This window comes from Gopherus flavomarginatus, chromosome 20, assembly GCF_025201925.1.
Source record: "Gopherus flavomarginatus isolate rGopFla2 chromosome 20, rGopFla2.mat.asm, whole genome shotgun sequence".
NCBI lineage: Eukaryota > Metazoa > Chordata > Testudines > Testudinidae > Gopherus > Gopherus flavomarginatus.
Window position 1 is genome coordinate 16846489 of NC_066636.1, and position 23304 is coordinate 16869792.

The following is a 23304-nucleotide window of genomic DNA, read 5'->3' on the forward strand; positions in this document are numbered from 1 at the left end:
CAAGCGCACTCCCAGATGCAATTGCAAGTCCATGGGTCAGGATCTAATGCATCCAAGGGTGCTGAGGGAGTTGGCTGATGTGAGTGCAGAGCCATTGGCCATTATCTTTGAAAATTCATGGTGATCAGGGGAGGTCCCAGACAACTGGAAAAAGGCAGATATAGTGCCCATCTTTAAAAAAAGGAAGAAAGAGAACCTGGGGAACTACAGACCAGCCAGCCTCAATTCAGTCTCTGGCAAAATCATGGAGCAGGTCCTCAAGGAATCCATTTTGAAGCACTTGGAGGAGAGGCAGGCGATCAGAAACAGTCAACATGGGCAAGTCACACTTGACCAACCTGATTGCCTTCTCTGATGAGATAACCGGCTCTGCGGATATGGGGAAAGCGGTGAATGTGATATATCTTGACTTTAGCAAAGCTTTTGATACCAACAACAAGGAGTCTGGTGGCACCTTAAAGACTAACAGATTTATTTGGGCATAAGCTTTCGTAGGTAAAAAAACTCACTTCCTCAGATGCATGGAGCGAAAGTTATGGTCTCTCACAGTATTCTTGCCAGCAAGTTAAAGACGTATGGATTGGATGAATGGACAATACGGTGGATAGAAAGCCGGCTAGACTGTTGGGCTCAACGGGTAGTGATCAATGGCTCAAAGTCTAGTTGGCAGCCGCTAGCAAGCAGAGTGCCCCAGGGGTCGATCCTGGGGCCAGTTTTGTTCAACGTCTTTATTAATGATTTGAATGATGGGATGGATTGCACCTTCAGCAAGTTCGCAGATGACACTAAGCTGGGGGAGAGGTAGATATGCTGGAGGGTAGGGACAGGGTCCAGACTGACCTAGACAAATTGGAGGATTGGGACAAAAGAAATCTGATGAGCTTCAACGAGGACAATGCAAAGTCCTGCATGTAGAAAGGAAGAATCCCATGCACTGCTACAAGCTGGGGACTGATGCTAAGAAGCAGTTCTGCAGAAAAGGACCTGGGGATTATAGTGGACGAGAAGCTGGATAGGAGTCAGCAGTGTACCCTCATTGCCAAGAAGGCCAATGGCACATTGGGCTGTATAGGTAGGAGCATTGCCAGTAGATTGAGGGAAGTGATTATTCCCCTCTATTTGGCACTGGTGAGGCCACACCTGGAATATTGCATCCAGTTTTGGTCCCCCCACTACAGAAGGGATGTGGACAAACTGGAGTGTCCAGCAGAGGGCAATGAAAATGATTAAGGGGCTGGGGCACCTGAACTACGAGGTGAGCCTGAGGGAACTGGGGTTATTTAGTCTGCATAAGAGAAGAATGAGGGGGGATTTGATAGCAACCTTCAATTATCTGAGGGGGGTTCCAAAAAGGATGGAGCTCGGCTGTTCTCAGTGGTGGCAGTTGACAGAACAAGGAGCAACGGTCTCAAGTTGTAGTAGGGGAGGTCTAGGTTGGATATTAGGAAACACTATTTCCCTAGGAGGGTGGTGAAGCACTGGAATGGGTTACCTAGGGAGGTGGTGGAATCTCTTTCCTTAGAAGTTTTTAAGGTCTGGCTTGACAAAGCCCTGGCTGGGATGATTTAGTTGGGATTGGTCCTGCTTTGAGCAGGGGGTTGGACTAGATGACCTCCTGAGGTCCCTTCCAACCCTAATATTCTATAATTCTAACAAAACTACACACATAAAACATACAAGTATGTGCACACACACACTCACATGCATGCACACACTCACATATGCATGCACAAATCATGCATGTAAATACAAACACACACATGTAAACACACAATCACAAGTGCATGCCTGTACAATCACATGTATACAACCATGTAACTATATGTACACACACACAAGTCACAGGTCTCTCTCGCTCCCGCTCTCTCTCACAGTCTCAAACAACCCTGTCATGGGCACCAAACCCAGTCACTGCCCATGTGGGTGAAAGCCAAGTGCTCACATTGATCATTCCTTTTCTCCGCTCCTCCGGGCAATTTGCTCTGAGGTTCTCTGGTCTTCGCCCTGCCCGTTTGGCTGCTTCAGCCAGGCCAGGAGCCCCCAAGGAGACAAGCAAACGGGACTAACCCAGAAGTCCCAGGGTGCCAAATGGGGAATTTATTTACGAAACCAGCAGTGCATATAACAAAAAAGAACGCGCATATACATCTATATACACATAGATAGGGGGCTCTATATACACACACATTTACAGAACATGGAATCCCCTCCGCTAACTCCAGAGACTACCCCCAGATCCCTTGGAATCAAAAATACAACACAATCAAACCATCCCTCCCCCTCTGAAATCGACCTGGGCTCGTGCCCAGCGTCGCTCTCAGGAGATGGGTATTTCCTTCCCTGCCAAACCTGGCAAAACCAGGCTCAGCGAGATGGATGCTGGCAGCCAGCCTGTTTGTCTGTGTCTCTCTGCCGCTGGTGGCCTTGGAGACAGGACTCCAAATTGCACCTTTGGGATTTTTTTAAAACCTGATTTTCTTTCCTTTCGCAAGCCAGTTTGAAGGTAAGAACCAATCTCAGCTTTGGGGCACCAGACGGCAGGGGGCCGGGGGCATGGCAAAGCCAGCTACTAGCACCAGGGCTTGCCTTTAGCTGAAGGATCAGGTATTGGCCATTGGTGGAAGTGGGATGCGGGACATGAAGTCTGCGCCAATAGTCCCAGAAGTCAATGGAAAGACACCCATTGACTTTGGTGGGCTTTGGATTGGGGCCTAGACAAACCCGTGGTCTGGTCCAATCTCACAGGGGGGTGAGGAGACCTGATGAGACGGGCCAGGCGTCTGAGCCAACACAGAAAACCCTCTGTTTCTACAGCGTGAAAAAGCCCCATCCCCACTCCTCCACTTTCCCACCTCTCTCAGCACCGCTAGGGCCTGGCCCCTGCATCTCGTCATGCTGGCCAGGCAGATAGGGAGCATTACCTGTGTACTGAGCAGGACTTTCTTGGAGCCCTAACTCCAGGGCCGGCGCTTCCATTTAGGCGACCTAGGCAATCGCCTAGGGCGCCAGGATTATTGGGGGGCGGCATTTTGCCGTGGGGGGGTGGGAGCAGGCGGCTCCAGTTGACCTGCCACAGGTGTGCCTGCGGAGGGTTTGCTGGTCCCACGGCTCCGGTGGACCTCCCGCAGGCACGCCCACGGCAGCTCCACCGGAGCCGCGGGACCAGCGGACCCTCCACAGGAACGCCTGTGGCAGGTCCACCGGAGCTGCGGGAGCAGCGCGCGGGGCGGCAAAACGGCCATGCGCCTAGGACGCCAAAAACATTGGCACTAGTCCTGCCTAACTCCACCCCTGCTGAAGCCAGCAGGGGTTTTACCTCGGAGCTGGGTTAGGCTGACACTCATTGCTTTAGACCCCACCACCCTAGGTCTTTCTTGCCATGAGAGTGGCCCATGGAGGGGCAGCAAAACAGAAAAATAAACTATACATAAAAACGTTATAAATATTGCCACCAGGGAGCAGCAGCATTCCACACCAGGCCAGACTAGGCCTGGAGTATCTTGGTCTGATTCCTGGTACCCACCACCAGGGACCAGGATCCAAATCCGTCCCCGGTGCCCTTCCATGGCCATCACGCTGCGGGAGGTTCCACCCAGCCTGATGCTAAGCCCAGCCACGCTTCCAGGCCACATGTGCTCTCCCGTTAGGGTGACCAGATGTCTCTATTTTATAGGGACAGTCCCAATTTTGGTTTTTTTTTCTCATACAGGCTCCTATTACTCTCCACCCCCATCCCAATTTTTCACACTTGCTGTCTGGTCACCGTACTTCCCGCTGTCAGGGACGGGGTCTGCTCTGGAGGGGCACTCCCCAAAATATTGGACGTGAGGCAAAGAGGACACAGATCCTGATCCAAAACCCGGGGGTTGGGGGTGGGGGGATGTCAATGGCAAGGCTCCGGTTGGTCCCTTGGTGGAGCCACGAGTTGCCCTCCTGTGCAGACCTGCAGCATCAGCATCCCATGGGGATGAACCCGCCTCTTTGCCAATGACTAGATGGGGGAGAGGTTGCCACCGAATCCAAGGGGAGCAGGGTGGGGCCACCTTGGGGGAACCGTGGCCCAGCATCCGCTGAAGGGCCACCGAACCATCGTTGGAATTAGACAAATGGACCAACTTTCCCCCCTTACAAAAACTTCACCCCCCGTGAGTGTTGGGCCTGCCAACAGGCCCCTACCCCAACAGGAATAAGGCCATTTCTGGGCAGGGACAGCCCTCGGGCTTTCAACCCCAGCTGCTCTGCCAATGCCAGCACCCTGTGTGGGCACAGAGGAGAGTGGGACCCGGGAGTGCAATGATCTGGCCATGGGGCTATGTGCACCAGGCCTGGGAGAATGCGCTGGGCCCAGGTTCAAACCTGCTGGGGAGGGGTCCCACTGGGGCTCAGCCTGTTTGTACTCTGCCAAGGAGAGAAACCCCAGGGGAAGATTCAAACCCAGCCCAGCTGTGTAACTCAGGGAGTGTCACCCACCCCCAGCTGCTGGGCCTGGCCGTGCAGTGCCTGATGCTGCTCAGGGGCCTTCGTCTTTCGGTTCACACTCGGCCTGTTAGCTCTGCAGGTCCCCAGTTCAATCCCTGCTCCCGACCGCATAGGCACACAGCGTGAGGCTTGGCTGTGGGGGGGGTGGGGCTGCCCCTTTCACTAACCCAAGGGTTTAAAATACTTGTGCATTACACTGGGGTGGGGGAGGGAGAAGCCCCATGGCTTTAAACAACCAGGAAAAAAACCTTTGGTGAACTCAAACCCTCTCAAAGTATTTGGAGACCCTCAGAGCCCCGCTCCCCATCCCAGGACCAGAGGAGTTTTACCTCCATTAAACCACCCAGGGCAAGCACCCCTGAACCCCAGCTGGGCCCAGATTAGCTCCTGGGGCCGGGTCCCGTGGCGCTGGGGAGCTGGTGAGGCCAGGGGGGCAGCGCTCTCCAGTGTTCTCAGCAGCCCCATCTGTAGCTGTGGGACCCAGGCAGGAAGCTAGAGGGCCGAAAGAACCACAGGGTCTGTCTGGGTCCCTCAGTCTTGGTTCAGACCCTCCCACACCCCAGTGTTCATCACAGCCACAGGGGCGCCGCACCCATCATGCCAAGATGCCGAGCCCCATGGGGCGGGCTGTGTCCATGGGGTTGAAGCAGGCGCTTGGGTTCTTCTTGCCCCGCAGGTGGCGCCGATTCCCCCGCCCCCAAGTGCCCCTGCTGGGGTGTCTGCATGGTCACTTGCCCTCGACGCCAGTCCGCCCGCGGCCATTGGTGGGCACCGCAGAGCACGGAGACATCCCAGGAATGGCACAGGAAGCCGGGGGCTCTCAGGGGAGCAGCATGGGGCGGCCTGTCCCCAGGGTCGCCCAGAGGACAGACTCGACAGAGGGCTGGGGTCCCACCCTCACACCGTGCTGGGGGGCACGTCTCCAAGTGCCACCGGGGTCACATGCAATGGCTCTGACAGCGCCCCCTACAAGAGGCAGCGTAAAGTGCCCTCCCCACCTCTGATCCCACAGTCGTTACCCCCCGTCGGGATGTAGGCAGCCCCCCAAGCCGTCAGAGCCGATTGTGGCTAGTCCTGCCTCTGGGGATAGAGAGGACAGGGCCGGCAGGTACCACATCCTCCAGCCCCACTGTGGCAAGGGTTGGAGGGAGGAGCTGACTTGTGAGCAGCATGGGGCGCTCGGGACCAGCCAGGAAACATCCCATGCAGAGAAGCTAGGAGGCTGTTGCATGAAGCAAGGACCAACGTGGGGGGCAGGGGACCCCCCATTGGCCAGGGGCCCTTTTGCCCCATAGTGAACCTGATCCGCCCTCCCCAGAAATCCAGAGCTGGGGCAGACTATCTGTACAAGGGCTCAGTGGGTCAGTCCCAGTGGGAGGGGCTGGCAGGCTGCAAGGGGCATCCACGTGTCCAGGATCCGGCCCTGCGCGGCACCAGGCCAGTCTGTGCCTGTGGCCCTGGGCTCACACCAGGTGGCCTCGCCCATTGATGTAGATGCCGTTGGTGGTGGGCTTGGCCCGCAGAGTGCCGTTCTCCTGCACGAAGTGGGTCATGGCTGCCTTGATGGTGTTCTCCTCTCGCTCCTCCTCCTCTTCCTCCTCCCTCTCTTTCTCCTTGTCCTCCTTCTCCTCCTCCGGGGTGGGCGCTGGGGCCGGGGGCTGCTCCGTCTGCGTCTCAATCTCCCGCACCGTCGACAGGGTGGAGTAGCTGCGCCCTTCTGCCTCCTCGCTCTGAGCCAGAGGAGACAAAGGCTGAGCTGCGGGGAGGGAGTCCCCTTCCCGGAACACCTCCTCCCACCCCCACCCTCTGGAGATCCCGGGGCAGCCACTGGGTGGCGCTGTGGCTAGGGACAGGGCTGTCTAGCCACTAGCTGAGCAGAGCAGGTCAGGACTGGGAGGAACAGCATTCCCTCCACACACACACACACACCTGCTGGGAAACCCTCTCCTCTCCTGAGGAGAGCCATAAGAGTCCGAATATCCATTGTCAGTGCATGACTTGTGGTCCTCCCAGCCCAGGCCAGTAGGGGTCAGTGTAACCTCAGCCAGCTCTCTGGGTGCAGCGGGGGTCTGAGCACAGCTCCCCTTTGCTCTGCCAGGGTTCAGGGCCCGAGGCACCAGGGGTTTGCTCGGCTGAACTGTGATGATGTTGAGCATTCATGCAAGTGGGTGGGGGTGGGCGTAGGCTGGACGGGTGTGCGGGCACCGGGTGGGGGTGGAGGGGGCTTGTGAGTGTGAGACACACAACTGTTCCCCCCAAGCGGAGGTGTGTGGGTGTGTAAGCCAGCGGGTGTGAGGATGTGTGTGAGGAGGGATGCGTGTGAGGGTGCCTGGGTGTAAGCTAGCGTGAGCATGTCCACACGTGTGCCAGAGCAGGGAGCCCGTCTCCGCAGGCCTGTGAGGGCCGTGTGGCCCTGCTGTCACTGCCCACAGCAGGTCTCTCCGGGCGCGGCCTTCTGCCTCCTGCTGGAAATGCCAAGGGGCCTGTGGCTGACACAGCACCAGCCCATGGCAGAGGGCGACAGGTGTCCAGGCTGTTTGGCATCAGGCCGATATATGATTCATGTCTCCCTGGCTACACATGGGGTTTTTCACTAGGGATCACCTGCCCCCCAGGCCACATCCCTGCTAAACAGCTCCTTTAGCCCATCTTCAGCAGCGTTGGCCAGGGGGAGCCACAGGGAGGTGCATCATGGGGGCCTGGACCATTGCTTTCCAAGCCACCGGCTGCAGGGGCTCCAAGGAGTGGGAGGGGTCCCCCCAGACGCCAATCCCCATCTGACTCCTGACCCCACGAGACTCTGCATGGGGCTCCCGTGGCCACCTCCCCGGGGCCGCGACTCTGAGCTCAAAGGGAATCAGCAGAGGACAGGAGCAACGGGAGCCGCCCTGCAGGGCGAGCTGAGAGGGCCCCCCCAAGGGCCGTGCCTCACCATGACGGAGCAGATGCTGGTGCCGCGCAGGCTGTCCCCCCGCAGGCTTCCCTGCCGGCTGTCCCCCCGCAGGTGCAGGGTTTCCTCTGTCTGAAAAACAGAGATAGGGGGAGGGTGACAAACGCCTGGTCCCAGCAGCCTCTCCCCCACCAGGGCCAGCCAGGGCAGGGCAAAAGGGACAGGTTGCCCCAGGCCCATGTTCGAGGGGGCCCCCAAGCCCACGGCACTGGAATCAGTGGCACTGCGGCACCGAGTGCCAGGGCACAAGGCTGCTCCTTGGATCAGACTCACTGCACTGCAGGGGAAGTCAGGTCGAAGCTGAGCGGCACTGCGACCCAGCGTGCTGGGTCCCCATGCCCCACACAGGGAGCCAGGCCCAGGCCCGTGGGACGGGTGAGTCACCGCTGCAGGGTCCTTGCGGGGCGGGCTCTGCCCCCAGCCCAGTACCTCCCATCAGTGTCTTTGCACCTGTGGCAAGGGTTCTTCCTCTGTCTCCAGGGTCATTTTGGGGGGCTGGGGGGAGCTCGGTTTCAGATTTTGCCCTGGGCATCCAAAAACCTGCCCCCAATTACCTCTATACGGCCGAGTAGCCGTCCCCAGTGATCCCCTATGGGGCCAGGCAGCTGCCCTCCTGTGACTCTCTCTGGGTCCCAGGCAGCTGCTCCCCCGTGACCCCTACAGGCTCTGCATAGCTGTCCCCAGTTACACTGCATGCGACCTGGGCCCCAATGGGGTTGGGTTGCCCTGTCTACCATCCCCAAACTTCACTCGTCTTTCCACATGTTTCCTGCAGGGGGTGCTGGGTTCGTTACTGAGCCAGCTCCCCTGCAAATCAGATGGGGAGAAAATTCATCATAATAGTGTGAGTGTGGGTGTGGGGGCTGAATATCCCCACCAGTGCCCCACTTCCTCCCCATTGGACTCGGCCCACTCTCCCGGCCTCCTCACCTGGTTCCGGGTGCTGGCACTGTGGCTGGAGTACAGGCGCCGGATGGAATTCTCCCTTGTTAGGGTCAGCTCCTCCTCACTGCCAGGTAGAGAGACACGAGGGTGAGCAGTGAGATCCGCATCCTGTTCAGCCCCGGGAGCCCAGTGGCCTGGCTGAACTGTGGTGCTCTCATCAAACCCCATGGCTGGGCCTCCAAGGCTGCTCATGAGATCTGCTCCCAGCCTCCTGTATCCTGGCTGGCAGAGGTTAGCGCAGTGATAAGGGAAGCCTGAGGCAGGATCTGGATGCCAGAGTTTAGGTGGCTGCCCAGTCAGGGGCAGGGAGGGAGAGAAGCCTGTCTGCAGGGCCTGGATCAAGGTCTGTCTCAGCAGGGCTCTGGTCATAGTCAGTCAGCAGCTACACCTCCAGGCAGGGCAGAGGGCTTGTACACCTCCGGGAGCTGAACCGACCAGGTAAAGCCAAGCGCTGGGTCATCACTGGGGTGAAGGGAGGCATTTCAAACCACCCCAGGCCCAGTCGGGGGTCAGAATGACTCCCAGGTGACACCTGACGCGGAGCTGGCAGAGGTTAAAACGACAACTGCCTGGATCATGCTACGACTTACTCACAGGGGGAGCACAGGGCTGGGATAGCAGGGGGCTGTGGGTTGGGATTGAGGGGCACTGGCAGAGCGGTGGGGGGAGCCCAGGGCTGGGACAGCAGGGGGCTGTGGGTTGGGATTGAGGGGCAGAGCTGTGTGTGTGTTGGGGCTGGGATAGCAGAGGGCTATGGGTCGAGATTGAGGGGAATCAGCAGAGCTTGTGGGGCAGGGCCGGGGACGGAGCTTGCCCGGCTGCTCTCTGCAGCAGACCCAGCTGTAGCCAGCACCATCCGTCCCGCGCTGCCCACTGGGCCTCCCATCTGGTTCTTTGCTGCTGCTCGACTAGCCCAGCTCAGGAGCCAGGTCCCCAGGCCTGAGGCTCACCACCCAGCAAGCAACAGTGACTACACTTCATGCTAGGGCAGGCTCCCTGCTACAATGATTTATGCAGGGGCTCAGCCAGGCGAGGGGGATTGGTGTATCTCTGGTGGGAGGGGGGAAGCGTGTGTTCCAGGAAGCCATCCCTCCCCCCTCACTCCATCTCTTACTATTTCTCAGAGATGCGCCTGGTTTTCCGTCGGTGGTAGAGGGTCATGAGCACGACGACCAGGACCAGCAGGCAGAGCAGCACGGCCGCGATGACGCCCACCACCACCACCGAGGCCGAGACCACATTCACCTTCTGCAGCTCGCTCTCTGCTGGGGGGGACAGACAGGGAGGGGCTGAGACGGCAGCCTGAGGGGCACGGCACAGCCAGTGTCTGAGCAACAAGGGTGGGCCTGCAGGAACCCGGACTCCAGAGCTAAAGGGGCATCAGACTAGACAGACAGATAGGTACTTGGACGGAAAGATGGATGGACAGACAGATGAATGGATGGAGAGATGGACAGATGGAGACGGATGAGTGGACAGATGGATAGACGGATGGATGGATGGATAGATGGATGGATGGATTGATGGACGGATGAGTTGACAGATGGAAACACAGAAGGAAGGAAGGATGGATGGGTGGGTGGACAGATGGATGAGTGGGTGGACAGATGAATAGACAGATGGATGAATGGATTGATGGACAGATGGATGGATGAGTGGACAGATGGATGGATGGATTGATGGATGAGTCAACAGATGGAAGGATGGATGGATGGATGGATGGACAGATGGACAGACGGATGGATGGATGGATGAATGCATGGATGGATGAGTTGACAAATGGATGGATGGGTGGATGGATGGGTGGGTAGGTGGGTGGACAGATGGACACCTGATGTTTAGTTATTAGCCCCAGCTGGTGCTAGCACTGAAGATCCAATCTGCTCCTGTAAGGCGAAGGATTCCCGACCCTGCTCCCTGCAGCACAGCACCCCCTAGCACCACTCGGGGGCTCAGCACGCAGAACACTCCCTGCTGTATCACCATCCCTGCCTCGTGTGGCGCTGGGCTCTCCAGGGAGGGCTCCTTGCACAGGTGCTGACCCAGCCAAGCCCTGATGCTCTGCCAGTCTCCGGAGCCCACCCGACACCGAGCAGCACTGGGCCCTAGAACAATTGCTGGGCAGAGGGGAAGAGACGGGCAAAGTCCCCCAGGAGAGCTCAGACCTTGGTGCGGGGAGGGTGCTCCAACCGAAAGGGGCTGGATTTGGACCCACATGCAGAGGGTCCAGTGTGAGCCCAGGGCCAGCGCTCTGACTGCACCAGCAATGGGTGGGCAGGGTAACCCACAGCCCCCTCTCCGGCTGCTGGCTCTAGGATGGGACTGAGGGCCCCCCCCCATGTGCTGACACTGGGCATCACAGGCAGGGAGCTGGAGAGCCCCAGAGAGTGTCTGCATTCAACAGCCCTATTCTATCCATCAGAGCCAAGCCCCCTTTATCACCTTATCAACCCCACCACAAGGGGGCGCTGCCACCCTGCCTGCCCCAGACTCTACCTTTTATGCTGATGCTGGCCCGAACTTCCTTGGCCGCAAACCTATTGGCGACCTGGCAGATGTAGACGCCCGTGTCGTCGGGGGTGAGGGGTCTCTGGAAGAGGAGGGTGGCCCCCTTGACCTTCACTCCTTCGGGCATGGGGCCGTTGAGCCTGGGGAGCAGAGGGGCAGAGTCAGTGGGAGGAACTAAGGGGGAACAGGCAGGGGGCAGTGATCCCATCCACTTTACCCAGGGTCTCTGCAGCAGCTGTTCCCAGCTGCCATCACTGCCCTAGAGGAGGGGTCTTCGCTGGGGGCGGGGGGGGGAGGTTTCCAATGGAAGGAGGTGCTAAGGGGGGCTCTTTGGGACAGGCTGAGAACCCCTGGAATAGAAAGAGAGACGGAGACACACAGACACAGTGAGATACATGGACGGACACGAGAGAGCCTCCCAGAGAACTTCTCGCCGCTCCCCCCAGCCCTTTGCCCAGCGGCTCTCCCTGCAGCCCCGTGGCCTCCGGTTGCCTCCCGGGCTGACGTGCCTGGACGGGCGGCTGTCGTGGGTGGGGCGAGCCGGGACACCGTGAACAATAGGTGCTGAAATCAAAGGGCTCCCTGCCTTTTCCCACGGTTCCTGAGCGGCTGATCCCCTGCCAGAGCCCAGTGCCGGGGCCTGCCCAGACACAGCCCGAAACGCCACGCTGCTCCTTGCGTCACCACACTGGGACTGAGTTGGCACGACCTGGGCCACCGGTTCAATCCCACACGCCAACACACAGACACACGCGCATGTGAACAGAGGGACACACGCACATAACACGAACCCTTGCACAAATACGCACACATACGTGCCCCGACACATGCACACGAACACACACACAGATCCCCAAACACAAATTCATCTCTCCAAACCCATATACACAATGTATAGCATCAACACACATAGACACACATGCCTATCCAGGCACCCACCCTCTAATTTGCACGCACACGGGCACACACACACACAAGGCAGACACATGAGCACAAATACAAAAACACGTCTGCACGCAGCCACACAACCAGACCGCGAAAACAAACGCACACATTTGTACCCAACATCACAACTGCAGACCCAGGTGTATAGTCACACACAAACCCAGATCCACACACAAACAGGTACACATAAGAAGGATCACCTGATCACACCCACGCATGGGTACACACAGACACATGAACCCAGTTACACCCAAGAACGATCCCATGATCACACACACACACACTCATTCTTGAGTATGGACCTTCACACACTGCCAGGCCCAAACACACACGGCCCCACACATTGAGACCTCGAGGGATGCCACTCAAATAGGATCCTTCCTTTTTCCCTCTGCAGCACTCGCTGGGTCTATTAAGCCTTTGGCTGCTACTTCTGCTAGGAAGCACACGTCCCTTTGGCCCCGTTTCAGGCCTGCAATGAAGCAGGGAGCTCAGGTCCCACAAGGCAGGATCCAGGGGTTCAGGTCATACAGTACCCAGGGGCTTGGCCCCTCGGCCCCTCTCACGGCTCGGGAAATCCCCCAAGGACGGGGGAATGCCTGTGCAGCCCTGGCAGCATCTGAGAAAGGAAAAGAAAAGGGAGGGGGTGCCCCAAAGCCCCACTGTGTTTCGTGCCTGGCTTTCGGGGTTCAGCGTGGAGAGAAAGCTCCAACCATTGGTTATGTAGCACGCCCAGTGCCGGAACACCCAGAGGCTGACCCAGGCCAGCATCCCATGCTGCCAGGAGCTGACACATACCCTCCTTTTAATTACAGCTGTGGCACTGTGCACAGGCTGCCTTGCCAGCCTCTAGGCATCCCAGTCAAAGGCCCTCTCCTCGCAGGGCATGTCCAGAGCCCCGAGGGAGCCAACTAGCCCCACGTTCCTCCATGCTGCCCCTTTGCCTCTCCTTCCTGTGAGTGCACGTGGCCCCAGGCTGCCTCCAGCGACCTACAGCATGTCCCAGCCAGTCCCTGCCGCCCCAAGGGCTCCCAAGACAACAGAGATGGCTGGGCGATGACTCAAGTGTTTATGGAGGACACAGCTTCCCTTTGAATGGCTCTGTGGGAGCTGTGCGCTCCAGCCTCCCGGATTCCCAGCCTCTGGGATCACGAGTGTTGTTGGCTGGGGAATGCAGCCGCAGGTCTGGGACCGGGCTAATGGGCACCCAGCCTTGGCTGGCAGGAAGAAGATGGAGGTGAAATTGATTTTGTAGGCTGGAGTGGAAGGGCACTGCTCAGGGGAAGCTCGCAGCCTTGCAGTCCCAGCTGCCGGAGGCTTGCCCGTGTGAAATCACAGCTGGCAGAGGCAGCACCTGGCAAACCTCAAACAACTCAGCTGGGACTGACCGGCTGACATGCAGAATATGCCGCCCAACTAGAGGTTGTGACGAGCAGGTTAGACAAACCCGTCAGGGATGGTCTCGGATCATACTTAATCCTGCCACAAGTGGGGGGGACTGGACTAGATGACCTCTCAAGGTCCCTTCCCATCCTATGATTCTACGTCACCAACTCTCTGGCTTTGAGGTAGCCAGGAACAAAGACAGGCCTATGGCTTGGCCAGGGCCAGGGAAGGCAGCCATCGACCGGCACTTTGACCCAGAACACAGCCCTTCTCGGTGCTCCGACTCTCAGCGTGAGCCGGTTGTCATCGGGACTCGAACCCGGGACCTCCAGAACTCGAACTCCAGCTGCTGCAGGAGTAACTCCACTAACTGGCAGCTGTAGGAGGCTCTCCTGTGGGTCACACCAGCTTCTCATGCCCATATTCCGGCTGGAGGCGGGTGGGGAGTGGGCAACCCCCTTGGAGTCTGCAGCCAAAGCAAACTCCCCTATGAGACCCAAAGCCTGGTCCGGCCGACCCCCTGAGGCTGGGTGGCGAGTCCAAACCTTGAGGTGCTTCTCAGACCTGAGCCCCCCCAACCCTCCAGCATCAGCCCCCGACAGAGGCACAGGCCAGCCCTGCCCTCGCCTCTGCCCCAGGGGCTGCACTGGGAAGGGGAGATCTGCCCGCAAGCGGTGGGCTCACACTTACCGGGTCCAGTTGTAGGTGGGTGGGGGGTTGCCCTCGCCAAGGCACTTCAGCGAGACGCCCTCCTTGCCCGCCTGCCAGTCCTCCTCCTCCTCGTGCCCTCGCACTGAGGCGTCCGAGAGATCTGGGCAGGGAGAGGACAACAACCGTGAGAGGGGAGAGACAGAAACGCCCACCTGGGCCCTCCCCTCCCTTCACCCCCCAGCCTGCACCCTTCCCATTGCTGACCCCATGCCCACCTTGGTCTGTGCAAATGTGTCCCCCACCCCAAGCCCCTCAATTAATCCCCTGGGGCCCCATGTGATCTGGGGTCCCCCTTCAGCCTCCCACCCCAGGGTATATGCCCTTCCACTCCGATGGCAGCTCCCCTTGGGTGTCTCTGCTCCTCCCCCTGCTCCATCACCCCCAGTGGGTCTCTGCCCCCCATGACAACCCCCAGGGGGTCTTCATCCTAAACCAAGCCAGCCCTCTAGGGGCCACTACCTCCATGGCAGGCTCCTAAGGGTCTCTGCCCCAACCCCATGGCACCTTCTGGGGGGATCTCTGCCCCCACAGTAGCTTCCCAAGGGATCTCTGCCCCTCTGCCACAGCACTTCCTGGAGGGGCTCTCTGCCCCCCATGGCAGCTTCGCTGTGGGTCTCTGCTCTTCCCCATGGCAGCCCCCCAGGGCTGTGCTCCCCGGGGTGGGACGTACAGGCGACACTCAGCACGTGGGTGATCCTCTTCTCGTGCAGCAGCCCCGGGTGGCTGACGACGCAGGTGAGCGTCTTGCCGTTCATGCTGCGCCCGGGCACCAGGAAGAACTCGCTGGTGACGGAGGCCGAGCGGGGGTGCAAGGACTGGCGGGTGCTGTTGGTGCCATGCACCTGCGTCTCCCAGGTCACGGTGGGCATGGGGTTGCCCTCGGCCGTGCAGGAGGCGGCCAGCGTCCTCCCCTGCCCTTCCTCCAGCGGGGGGCCAGGGTTCAGGGTTGGCAGCGGGGGCACTGCAGGGAGAATGTAGAGCGGTGATGGGGGTGTAAAAGGCAGCATCCCCCGGGACCCCACGCAGTCAGGAATTGGCACCCCCCTAGGGGCCCCCACAGCCCTGCTACTGCCCCCACCCCACCCCCAGAGCCCCAGGCAGCCCAGCATTTGCACACCCCCATGGGTGTTTGCACATCCAGCTACTGCTCCCCTCCACAGGACCCCATGCAGCCCACCTACTGCCCCTCACCCCCATGGGGTCTCACACAGCCTGGCTACTTCCCCCTAATCCCACCGGCCCCCACATAGCCCAGCTACTTCCCTGGGGATGAAGGGTTTGGAGATGAGGGGTTTAGGGTGCAGGAGGGGGCTCCGGAATAGGGCAGGGGCTTGGGGGCGGGGGAGTGAGGGCTCCAGATGGGGGTGCAGACTCTGGGGTGGGGCTGCGGATGAGGGATTTGGGGTGCAGGAGGGGGCTCTGGAATAGGGCAGGGGCTTGGGGGGGGAGTGAGGGCTCCAGCTGGGGGTGCAGGCTCCGGGGTGGGGCTGCGGATGAGGGATTTGGGGTGCAGGAGAGGGCTCCAGGCAAGGGCAGGGGGTTGGTGTGCAGGGGAGTGAGGGTGCCAGCTGGGGGTGTGGGTTCTGGGGTGGGGCCAGGAATGAGGGGTTTGGGGTGTGAGGTCCTGGCAGCGCTTACTGCAGCTCCGAGGAAGCGGCCGCCAGGTCGCTGTGGCCTCTAGGCACGTGGGCGGCCGGGCGGCTCTGTGCGGTGCAAGCTGCATTTGTGCCCGGAGGCACCACCCTCCCGCAGCTCCCATTGGTTGTGGTTCCTAGCCAATGGGAGCTGTGGAGCCGGGACTCGGGGTGGAGGCAGCGCGTGGGCCCTCCCAGTGCCTGGGGCTCAGGGCTGCTCCCATCCCAGTGGCCTGGGCACCCCTGCGTGCCCCCGATCTCTGCAGTGGCCTAGCTGGCTGGAGTGGGGAAAGCAGCTCTGCCCACAGCTGGCCCAGCAGAGCCAAAGGCACCTGTGGGGCAGAGCCAGGCAGCCTCGGTGCCCCGTGCCCAGACCCTCACCCAGCACGCTGAGCGTCATGCTGCCCTGGAAGTTGCCCGAGGGGAAGGTAATGAGGCGGCATTCGTAGGCGCCCTCATCAGCCTGCACGGCGTTCTTCAGCACGATGGCGCCGTCCTCCAGCGGCCCTGGCACCCGTCGCAGCACCCGCCCCGCATAGGGCTCCTGGACGTGCTCCCCATACTCCGAGTTCAGCACCGCGATCTCCACGTTCTGCCCATCAGTGCCCTGCTTCAGCCACGTCACCTGCACCACCTTCTCGCCCTCCTGCGCCTGATAACGGCACGGCAGCACCACGTCCTTGCCCAGCACCGCGGTGATGCTGCGTTCCATCTCCAGCACCCCCGCCAGGGACCCTGCGGGCACGAGAAAGGAAAGGATTAACCTGTGGCCATCAGGGAGGGAAGATCTCCCCCTCCACAGAGCAGGCCGGGGCTGTGCCAGGATCCATGAAGGTGAAATTCTCTCTTTGCCCACAGAAGAACACGGGGAAGCTTCCCCCCTTTCCCATTCCACAAGCCCCCAGTCTCCCCAACCTGGGGGGATGGGGACCCTCTGGGCTCAGTCCATGCTAAACCAAACTGGGACAGGGGGTCCCACTCCACAGAACGGACATGCCCTAGAAGGCGCGAATCTTGCAGGACGGCAGTGGCACTGCCACAAGCCCATGGTTGTGAGTAGCAGGCCCCTGGGAGGAGAAGGCAGTCACTAGCTCCCCTTCCTGGCCACAGAGACAGTGGGGGACCTCCTGGGATGTTCCCCCGTACTGGGAACAAAGCTTTCTCAGGCAGGCACAGATGGGACAGATAGTGCAGTGGACTAGAAGTCAGGGTCCTGGGGTCTAATTCTGGAGCTGCTACTGAATGGGTCTGGGACCTTGGGTAAGTCACATCGCCCCCCTACTGCCTCAGTTTCCCCTTCTATGACACATGGATGACTCGGCCTTGTCTTCTAGCACCCTTGTGAGAGCTGAATTCCTGCTCTAAGCCCATCAGAGGGCAGGGAGAGGACTGTCATTCTGGGACCCTTCTGTCTGGGGGATGCAGTTCTCTGAGGTCAGTATCATCATGGGAAATGTGTGATCATGGGAGACTTTAACTTCCCAGATATAGACTGGAGGACAAGTGCTAGCAAGAATAATAGGTCTCAGATTTTTCTGGATGTGATAGCAGATGGATTTCTTCACCAAGTAGCTGAAGAACCAACAAGAGGGGATGCCATTTTAGATTTGGTTTTGGTGAGTAGTGAGGACCTCATAGAAGAAATGGTTGTAGGGGACAACCTTGGTTCGAGTGATCATGAGCTAATTCAGTTCAAACTAGATGGAAGGATAAACAAAAATAGATCTGGGACTAGGGTTTTTTACTTCAAAAGGGCTAACTTTAAAGAATTAAGGAAATTAGTTAGGGAAGTGGATTGGACTGAAGAACTTGTGGATCTAAATGCGGAGGAGGCCTGGAATTACTTTAAGTCACAGCTGCAGAAACTATCAGAAGCCTGCATCCCAAGAAAGAGGAAAAAAACCATAGGCAGGAGTTGTAGACCAAGCTGGATGAGCAAGCATCTCAGAGAAGTGATTAAGAAAAAGCAGAAAGCCTACAAGGAGTGGAAGAAGGGTGGGATTAGCAAGGAAAGCTACCTTAGTGAGGTCAGAACACGTAGGGATAAAGTGAGAAAGGCTAAAAGCCATGTAAAGTTGGACCTTGCAAAGGGAATTAAAACCAATAGTAAAATGTTCTATAGCCATATAAATAAGAAGAAAACAAAGAAAGAAGAAGTGGGACCGCTAAACACTGAGGATGGAAAGGAGGTTAAGGATAACCTAGGCATGGCCCAATATCTAAATAGGTACTTTGCCTCAGTCTTTAATAAGGCTAATGAGGAGCTTAGGGATAATGGAAGGATGACAAACGGGAATGAGGATATGGAGGTGGATATTACCACATCTGAGGTAGAAGCCAAACTTGAACAGCTTAATGGGACAAAATCGGAGGGCCCAGATAATTTTCATCCAAGAATATTAAAGGAACTGGCGCATGAAATTGCAAACCCATTAGCAAGAATTTTAAATGAATCGGTAAACTCAGGGGTTGTACCGTACGACTGGAGAATTGCTAACATAGTTCCTATCTTTAAGAAAGGGGAAAAAAGTGATCCGAGTAACTATAGGCCTGTTAGTTTGACATCTGTAGTATGTAAGGTCTTGGAAAAAATTTTGAAGGAGAAAGTAGTTAAGGACATTGAGGTCAATGGTAATTGGGACAAGTTACAACATGGTTTTACTAAAGGTAGATCGTGCCAAACCAACCTGATCTCCTTCTTTGAGAAGGTGACAGATTATTTAGACAAAGGAAATGCAGTAGACCTAATTTACCTCCATTTCAGTAAGGCATTTGACACAGTTCCACATGGGGAATTATTAGTTAAATTGGAAAAGATGGGGATCAATATGTAAATTGAAAGGTGGATAAGGAACTGGTTAAAGGGGAGACTCCAGCGGGTCGTATTGAAAGGTGAACTGTCAGGCTGGATGGAGGTCACTAGTGGAGTCCCTCAAGGATCGGTTTTGGGACCGATCTTATTTAACCTTTTTATTACTGACCTTGGCACAAAGAGCGGGAATGTGCTAATAAAGTTTGCAGATGACACAAAGTTGGGGGGTATTGCTAACATGGAGAAGGACAGGGATACTATTCAGGAACCACCTTGTAAACTGGAGTAATAGAAATAGGATGAAATACAATAGTGAAAAGTGCAAGGTCATGCACTTAGGGATTAATAATAAGAATTTTAGATATACATTGGGGACGCATCAGTTGGAAGCAACAGAGGAGGAGAAGGACCTTGGAGTATTGGTTGATCACAGGATGACTATGAGCCACCAATGTGATATGGCCGTTAAAAAAGCTAATGCAGTTTTAGGATGCATTAGGCGAGGTATTTCCAGCAAAGACAAGGAGGTGTTAGTACCGTTATACAAGGCACTGGTGAGACCTCATCTGGAATACTGTGTGCAGTTCTGGTCTCCCATGTTTAAGAAGGATGAATTCTAACTGGAACAGGTTCAGAGATGGGATACTAGGATGATCCGAGGAATGGAAAACTTGCCTTATGAAAGGACACTCAAAGAGCTTGGCTTGTTTAGTCTAGGCAAAGGAAAGCTGAGGGGAGATATGCTTGCTCTTTATAAATATATCAGAGGGATTAATATTAGGGAGGGAGAGGAATTATTTAAGCTTAGTACCAATGTAGACACAAGAACAAATGGGTATAAAGTGGACACTAGGAAGTTTAGACTTGAAATTAGACAAAGGTTTCTAACCATTAGAGGAGTGAAGTTCTGGAACAGCCTTCCAAGGGGAGTAGTGGGGGCAAAAGACATATCTGGCCTTAAGACTAAGCTTGATAAGTTTATGGAAGGGATGGTATGATGGTATAGCTTAATTTTGGCAATTGATCTTTGATTATCAGCTGATAAGTATGCCCAGTGGTCTGGGATGGGATGTTAGGTGGGGTGGGATCTGAGTTACTGCAGAGAATTCTTTCCTGGGTGCTGGCTGGTGAGTCTTGCCCACATGCTCAGGGTTTAGCTGATTGTCATTTTGGGGTCAGGAAGGAATTTTCCTCTGGGGCAGATTGGCAGAGGCCCTGGAGGTTTTTCGCCTTCCTCTGCAGCGTGGGGCACGGGTCACTTGCTGGTGGATTCTCTGCAGCTTGAGGTCTTCAAACCACAATCTGAAGACTTCAATAACTCGGACATAGGTTAGGAGTTTGTTATAGAAGTGGACAGGTAGGGTTCTGTGGCCTGCTTTGTGCAGGAGGTCAGACTAGATGATCATATTGGTCCCTTCTGACCCTAAAGTCTATGAGTCTATCATCCCCATTTTAGAGCAGGGGAAACTGAGGCACGGGGCAGCGATGTGCCTTGCCGAAGGTCACCCAGCAAGTCGGCAGCAGAACCAGGACTAGAACCCAGGAGTCCTGACCCATGCCTGTGCTGTGCCCACGAGGCACTCCTTGCTCTGCTGCCCCCAAGCGCCACTAGCCCCTCGACATTATGCAAACACACCCCACTGAGCAGCTGTTTTCCCAACAACAGTACGTGGGCATCCTCGCTGTTCCCTGGCACTGGGCTGTCAGTTCCCTGGGAGTCGTGTCAGCTATGTGGTGGGTCCCAGCACGGGTGGAAATGTTTTGAAAGGACCCAGGACAGTCCCTCTTCATCCAGGAATCATTGAACCAGGTGAGAGCAGCAGTTCCTCCAGCCTGGCATCCCCTAGCACCCGAGGCCAGAAGGGACCGTTGTGGTCAGTCTGGCCTCCTGTCTGGGACAAGCCCAGTGCAGTGGGGGACTTTTTACCATTTTTTGAAGTGCCAGCTCGAGGCAGGGTAGCTGGCTCCATGCATCAACCAGCCAGTCTGATCAAAGCTACATTCCTATAACATGCCCTAAGGCCACGTAGTCACCCAGTCACTCACCTGGGAACGCTACTTGGGCCCCTCCCCTAATCACAGGACCTCCCTCCCTCCCTCCCAGAGCTGGGAACAGAACCCAGGAGTCCTGACGCCCAGTCCTGGTGCACTAACCATACCACACCCCTGAAGCCATCTCAGAAGAGATCAATGGGCCATTCAGCCCCCTATCCTTTGTTCAAGTTTCCTTCACCTCCCCCCATCTGTCTGTATCCAGCTGTTGCCTCTTGTCTTACACCCAGATTGTCAGCTCTCAGGGCAGAGGCAGTCTCTGTCCTGTATTTGTACAGCACATAGCGCAACGTGGGCCTGGCCTGTGACTGGGGTGCCCAGGTGCTACCGTAATCCACCTAATAAATAACATGCAGCGCCTGCACTCTGGGGCCTGGTCCATGGCTGGGGCTACAGTAAGATAAACAATAAATAAATAATAAAAGATGGCAAACAACCCTCAGTCCTTCCTGACCCTGAGCTGGCATCAGCCCCCGCCCTGAAGCATGGAGTTGGATAGCCCATGTGACCTTGCGTCCTTGCTGACGAGTCTGATCAAATCAACTCCTGTGAGGAAGGCGCTGACTGCATTTCAGATGGGCCAGCCCACAGCACATGCCTCTGCGGATCGCTGCCTCGCGCAGGGGGAGGGCATGCTCTGCTCAGACCTGGCCTCTCTCCAGCCGGAGCCACCAGCTGAGGAATGCTGCTCCCTCTGGGGAAGCCAACGGGCCAGCGAGTCCAGATAAACCGGCCTGCTCAGATACCAGGGGCCATGCAGCAGCTTGTGCAGATTCCACTCCCTTCCTCTCCCCACATCCTCCCCTTCGCCCCAACTCGAGGAGGGGCCTGCACGGCTGGCTCAGAGTTGGGTGAAGGCAGGGAGAGCCCTGCCCCGCTGGAGGGGGCTCAGGCACTCCCCACCTCCTTGGTGGCTCCCCAGGGAATTTCAGACTGGGGCTTGGTGCATTTCCCCTGGTTCCCCAGGCGCCAGCATTGTTGCCTCTTAGGCTAACGACTCTCAGGCGGATACCCCAGACCCGTCCGATTTCACAGCCACCTGCACTGGTGTCCTGCCCACCCCCACCATTCCCAGCTGAGCAACTGACACATACAAGGCGGAAAGGGACAGATCCCGTAGCTGGGCCAGTAGCCCAGGACTGCGGGGGCAGAGGAGTTAGAGCCCAGTGTCCCCCAGTTGGCCCGATGGCTGCTTTGGGAACTCTCTCCAGGCCAATGGGCCCCCAGGGAGCAGAGAAGTTTCTTTGTTACATTTAGAAGCCATTGAAAATAACTGATCGGAGATCCCACCTACTGGGAATCAGGGGCCAAGTCCCCAGTTGGTGTAAATTCAGCATCCCTAGCGCGATGCTCGTTGACACCAGTCGGAGTCTGGCACCCTGACATCTGGATTTACCCACTGAACAGCAGGGATTCTACATGGAACCCTGGAAAACATGCAATTCTAGAAAGATCCTGTCCACCAGCATGGGTTCTGGATTTGCCCGTTTGAATGCCAAGGGTTCTAGATTTAGAACCGCACACAAGCCTTTGGGGTTCCAAGATCCATTTTCCTCTGGAAAAACCTGCACTCTTAGCTGCTGCTGCTTTTATATTAACCATTATTACCCAGTGCTGACTTCGACTGACTTGGAAACTGGTGGGCTTTCAAATCTCCTTCCAAATCAGTTTTGATCAAGTGAAAAATGGCTCCAGAAAACTTAAACCGAAATTTTTTTTTTCTCTTCTAAGTACAGATTTGGTGGAACCCCAAAGACCCATGGACCCTCCCATCACAACTCTGAAAGGAACCGCCATAGGAATGGGTCAGTCCCCTCATCGCTAGCAGATGGTGGAATTCTCAGGTTGTAATTGTTATTCGACACGATGGAGGGATTCCATCCCTGTACGTTCTCGGTGTGGAGATGGGTCACATGAATCTGATGCTCATAGATTTGGAAGCTAAGGGAATGTTAGATCCTCTCGCCTGACCGCCTGTAGCTCACAGGCCAGTGAATTCCAGTTCCCTCTGTACTGAGCCCAATAACTTGACATCCGCTCGACATCTGAAGACATCACAAGATGGAGAATCCACCACTTCTCTTGGGAGTTTGTTCCACTGGTCAATCACCCTCAATCTCAGATACATGCCTTGATTTTTAATTGAATTTGCCTGCCTTTAGCTTCCAGCCATTCGTCCTTATTTTGCCTTTCTCCACTAACAGCCCCTTAGTACCCAGGATTTTCTCCCAGGCTGTTACACCATGATCAAGTCACAGGGCGTGTAAATCCAATACACGGTTTGCGCTGTATGAATTAGTTACATACATCGTCCAACCAGCTAACAGCAATGAGGCCGTGTGACCTAATGTAACTAGCCAACAGCACAAATTGCAGATCTCACCATGGAATATAAACGGGATTCCCATCGGATACCATACAACATTCGCTTTCAGGAACTCTGCCAGCCCCGTGGCCCAGGAGCTGCCCCAGCTGGGGAGCATGGAGGGGTCATGCTTGCACAGCTTGGTCAAAGGAGCTAGCCTGGGAGCAAGCCGTGTGTCGGGGAAACTGAAAATCTCCAAGTTGGAGGCTTTGGAACCGTGGTTACCAATATTCTGCACAGGCTGAAGCTTCCTATGAGAGACCTTACCTCGCCCTGGGGCTTGAGCATGGGGCGGCTGCTAGGGTGAAGCTCTGACCCCAATGGCACAATTCCCACTGAGTCTGAGGGGCCAGGGTTTTCCCCTAGCGGTGCCTTAAGGAGACGCCCTCCCTGGAGTCACTGACTAGTGAAATTCACTCCTGGGCAGAGGGGACTGCGGACCCTGAGGGGTTGGACTGAAGCCAGAGTGGGGTCCAGCCAAGCCGTACACGATACAAGAGACCATCTGCAGCACAGC

At 56.7% G+C, this 23304-nt stretch overlaps 1 protein-coding gene across 2 annotated transcripts in view; it reads right to left on the reverse strand.

Moving 5' to 3' along the window:
• Positions 1–2091: 2091 nt before the first annotated feature.
• Positions 2092–23304, reverse strand: part of NECTIN4 (nectin cell adhesion molecule 4) — a 47260-nt gene continuing 26047 nt past the window's right edge. The window contains exons 2-9 of one of the 2 annotated variants that reach the window (XM_050929865.1): positions 15940–16293; positions 14595–14885; positions 13904–14024; positions 10871–11022; positions 9489–9636; positions 8360–8438; positions 7412–7501; positions 2092–6209 (exon numbers count right to left, since the gene is read on the reverse strand). In XM_050929865.1, coding sequence (XP_050785822.1) covers positions 5943–6209; positions 7412–7501; positions 8360–8438; positions 9489–9636; positions 10871–11022; positions 13904–14024; positions 14595–14885; positions 15940–16293 — 1502 coding nt within the window. In that variant the 3' untranslated portion in view covers positions 2092–5942. Of the gene's footprint in view, positions 6210–7411; positions 7502–8359; positions 8439–9488; positions 9640–10870; positions 11023–13903; positions 14025–14594; positions 14886–15939; positions 16294–23304 lie in introns of both variants that reach the window. The other variant, XM_050929864.1, reaches the window with a different exon arrangement.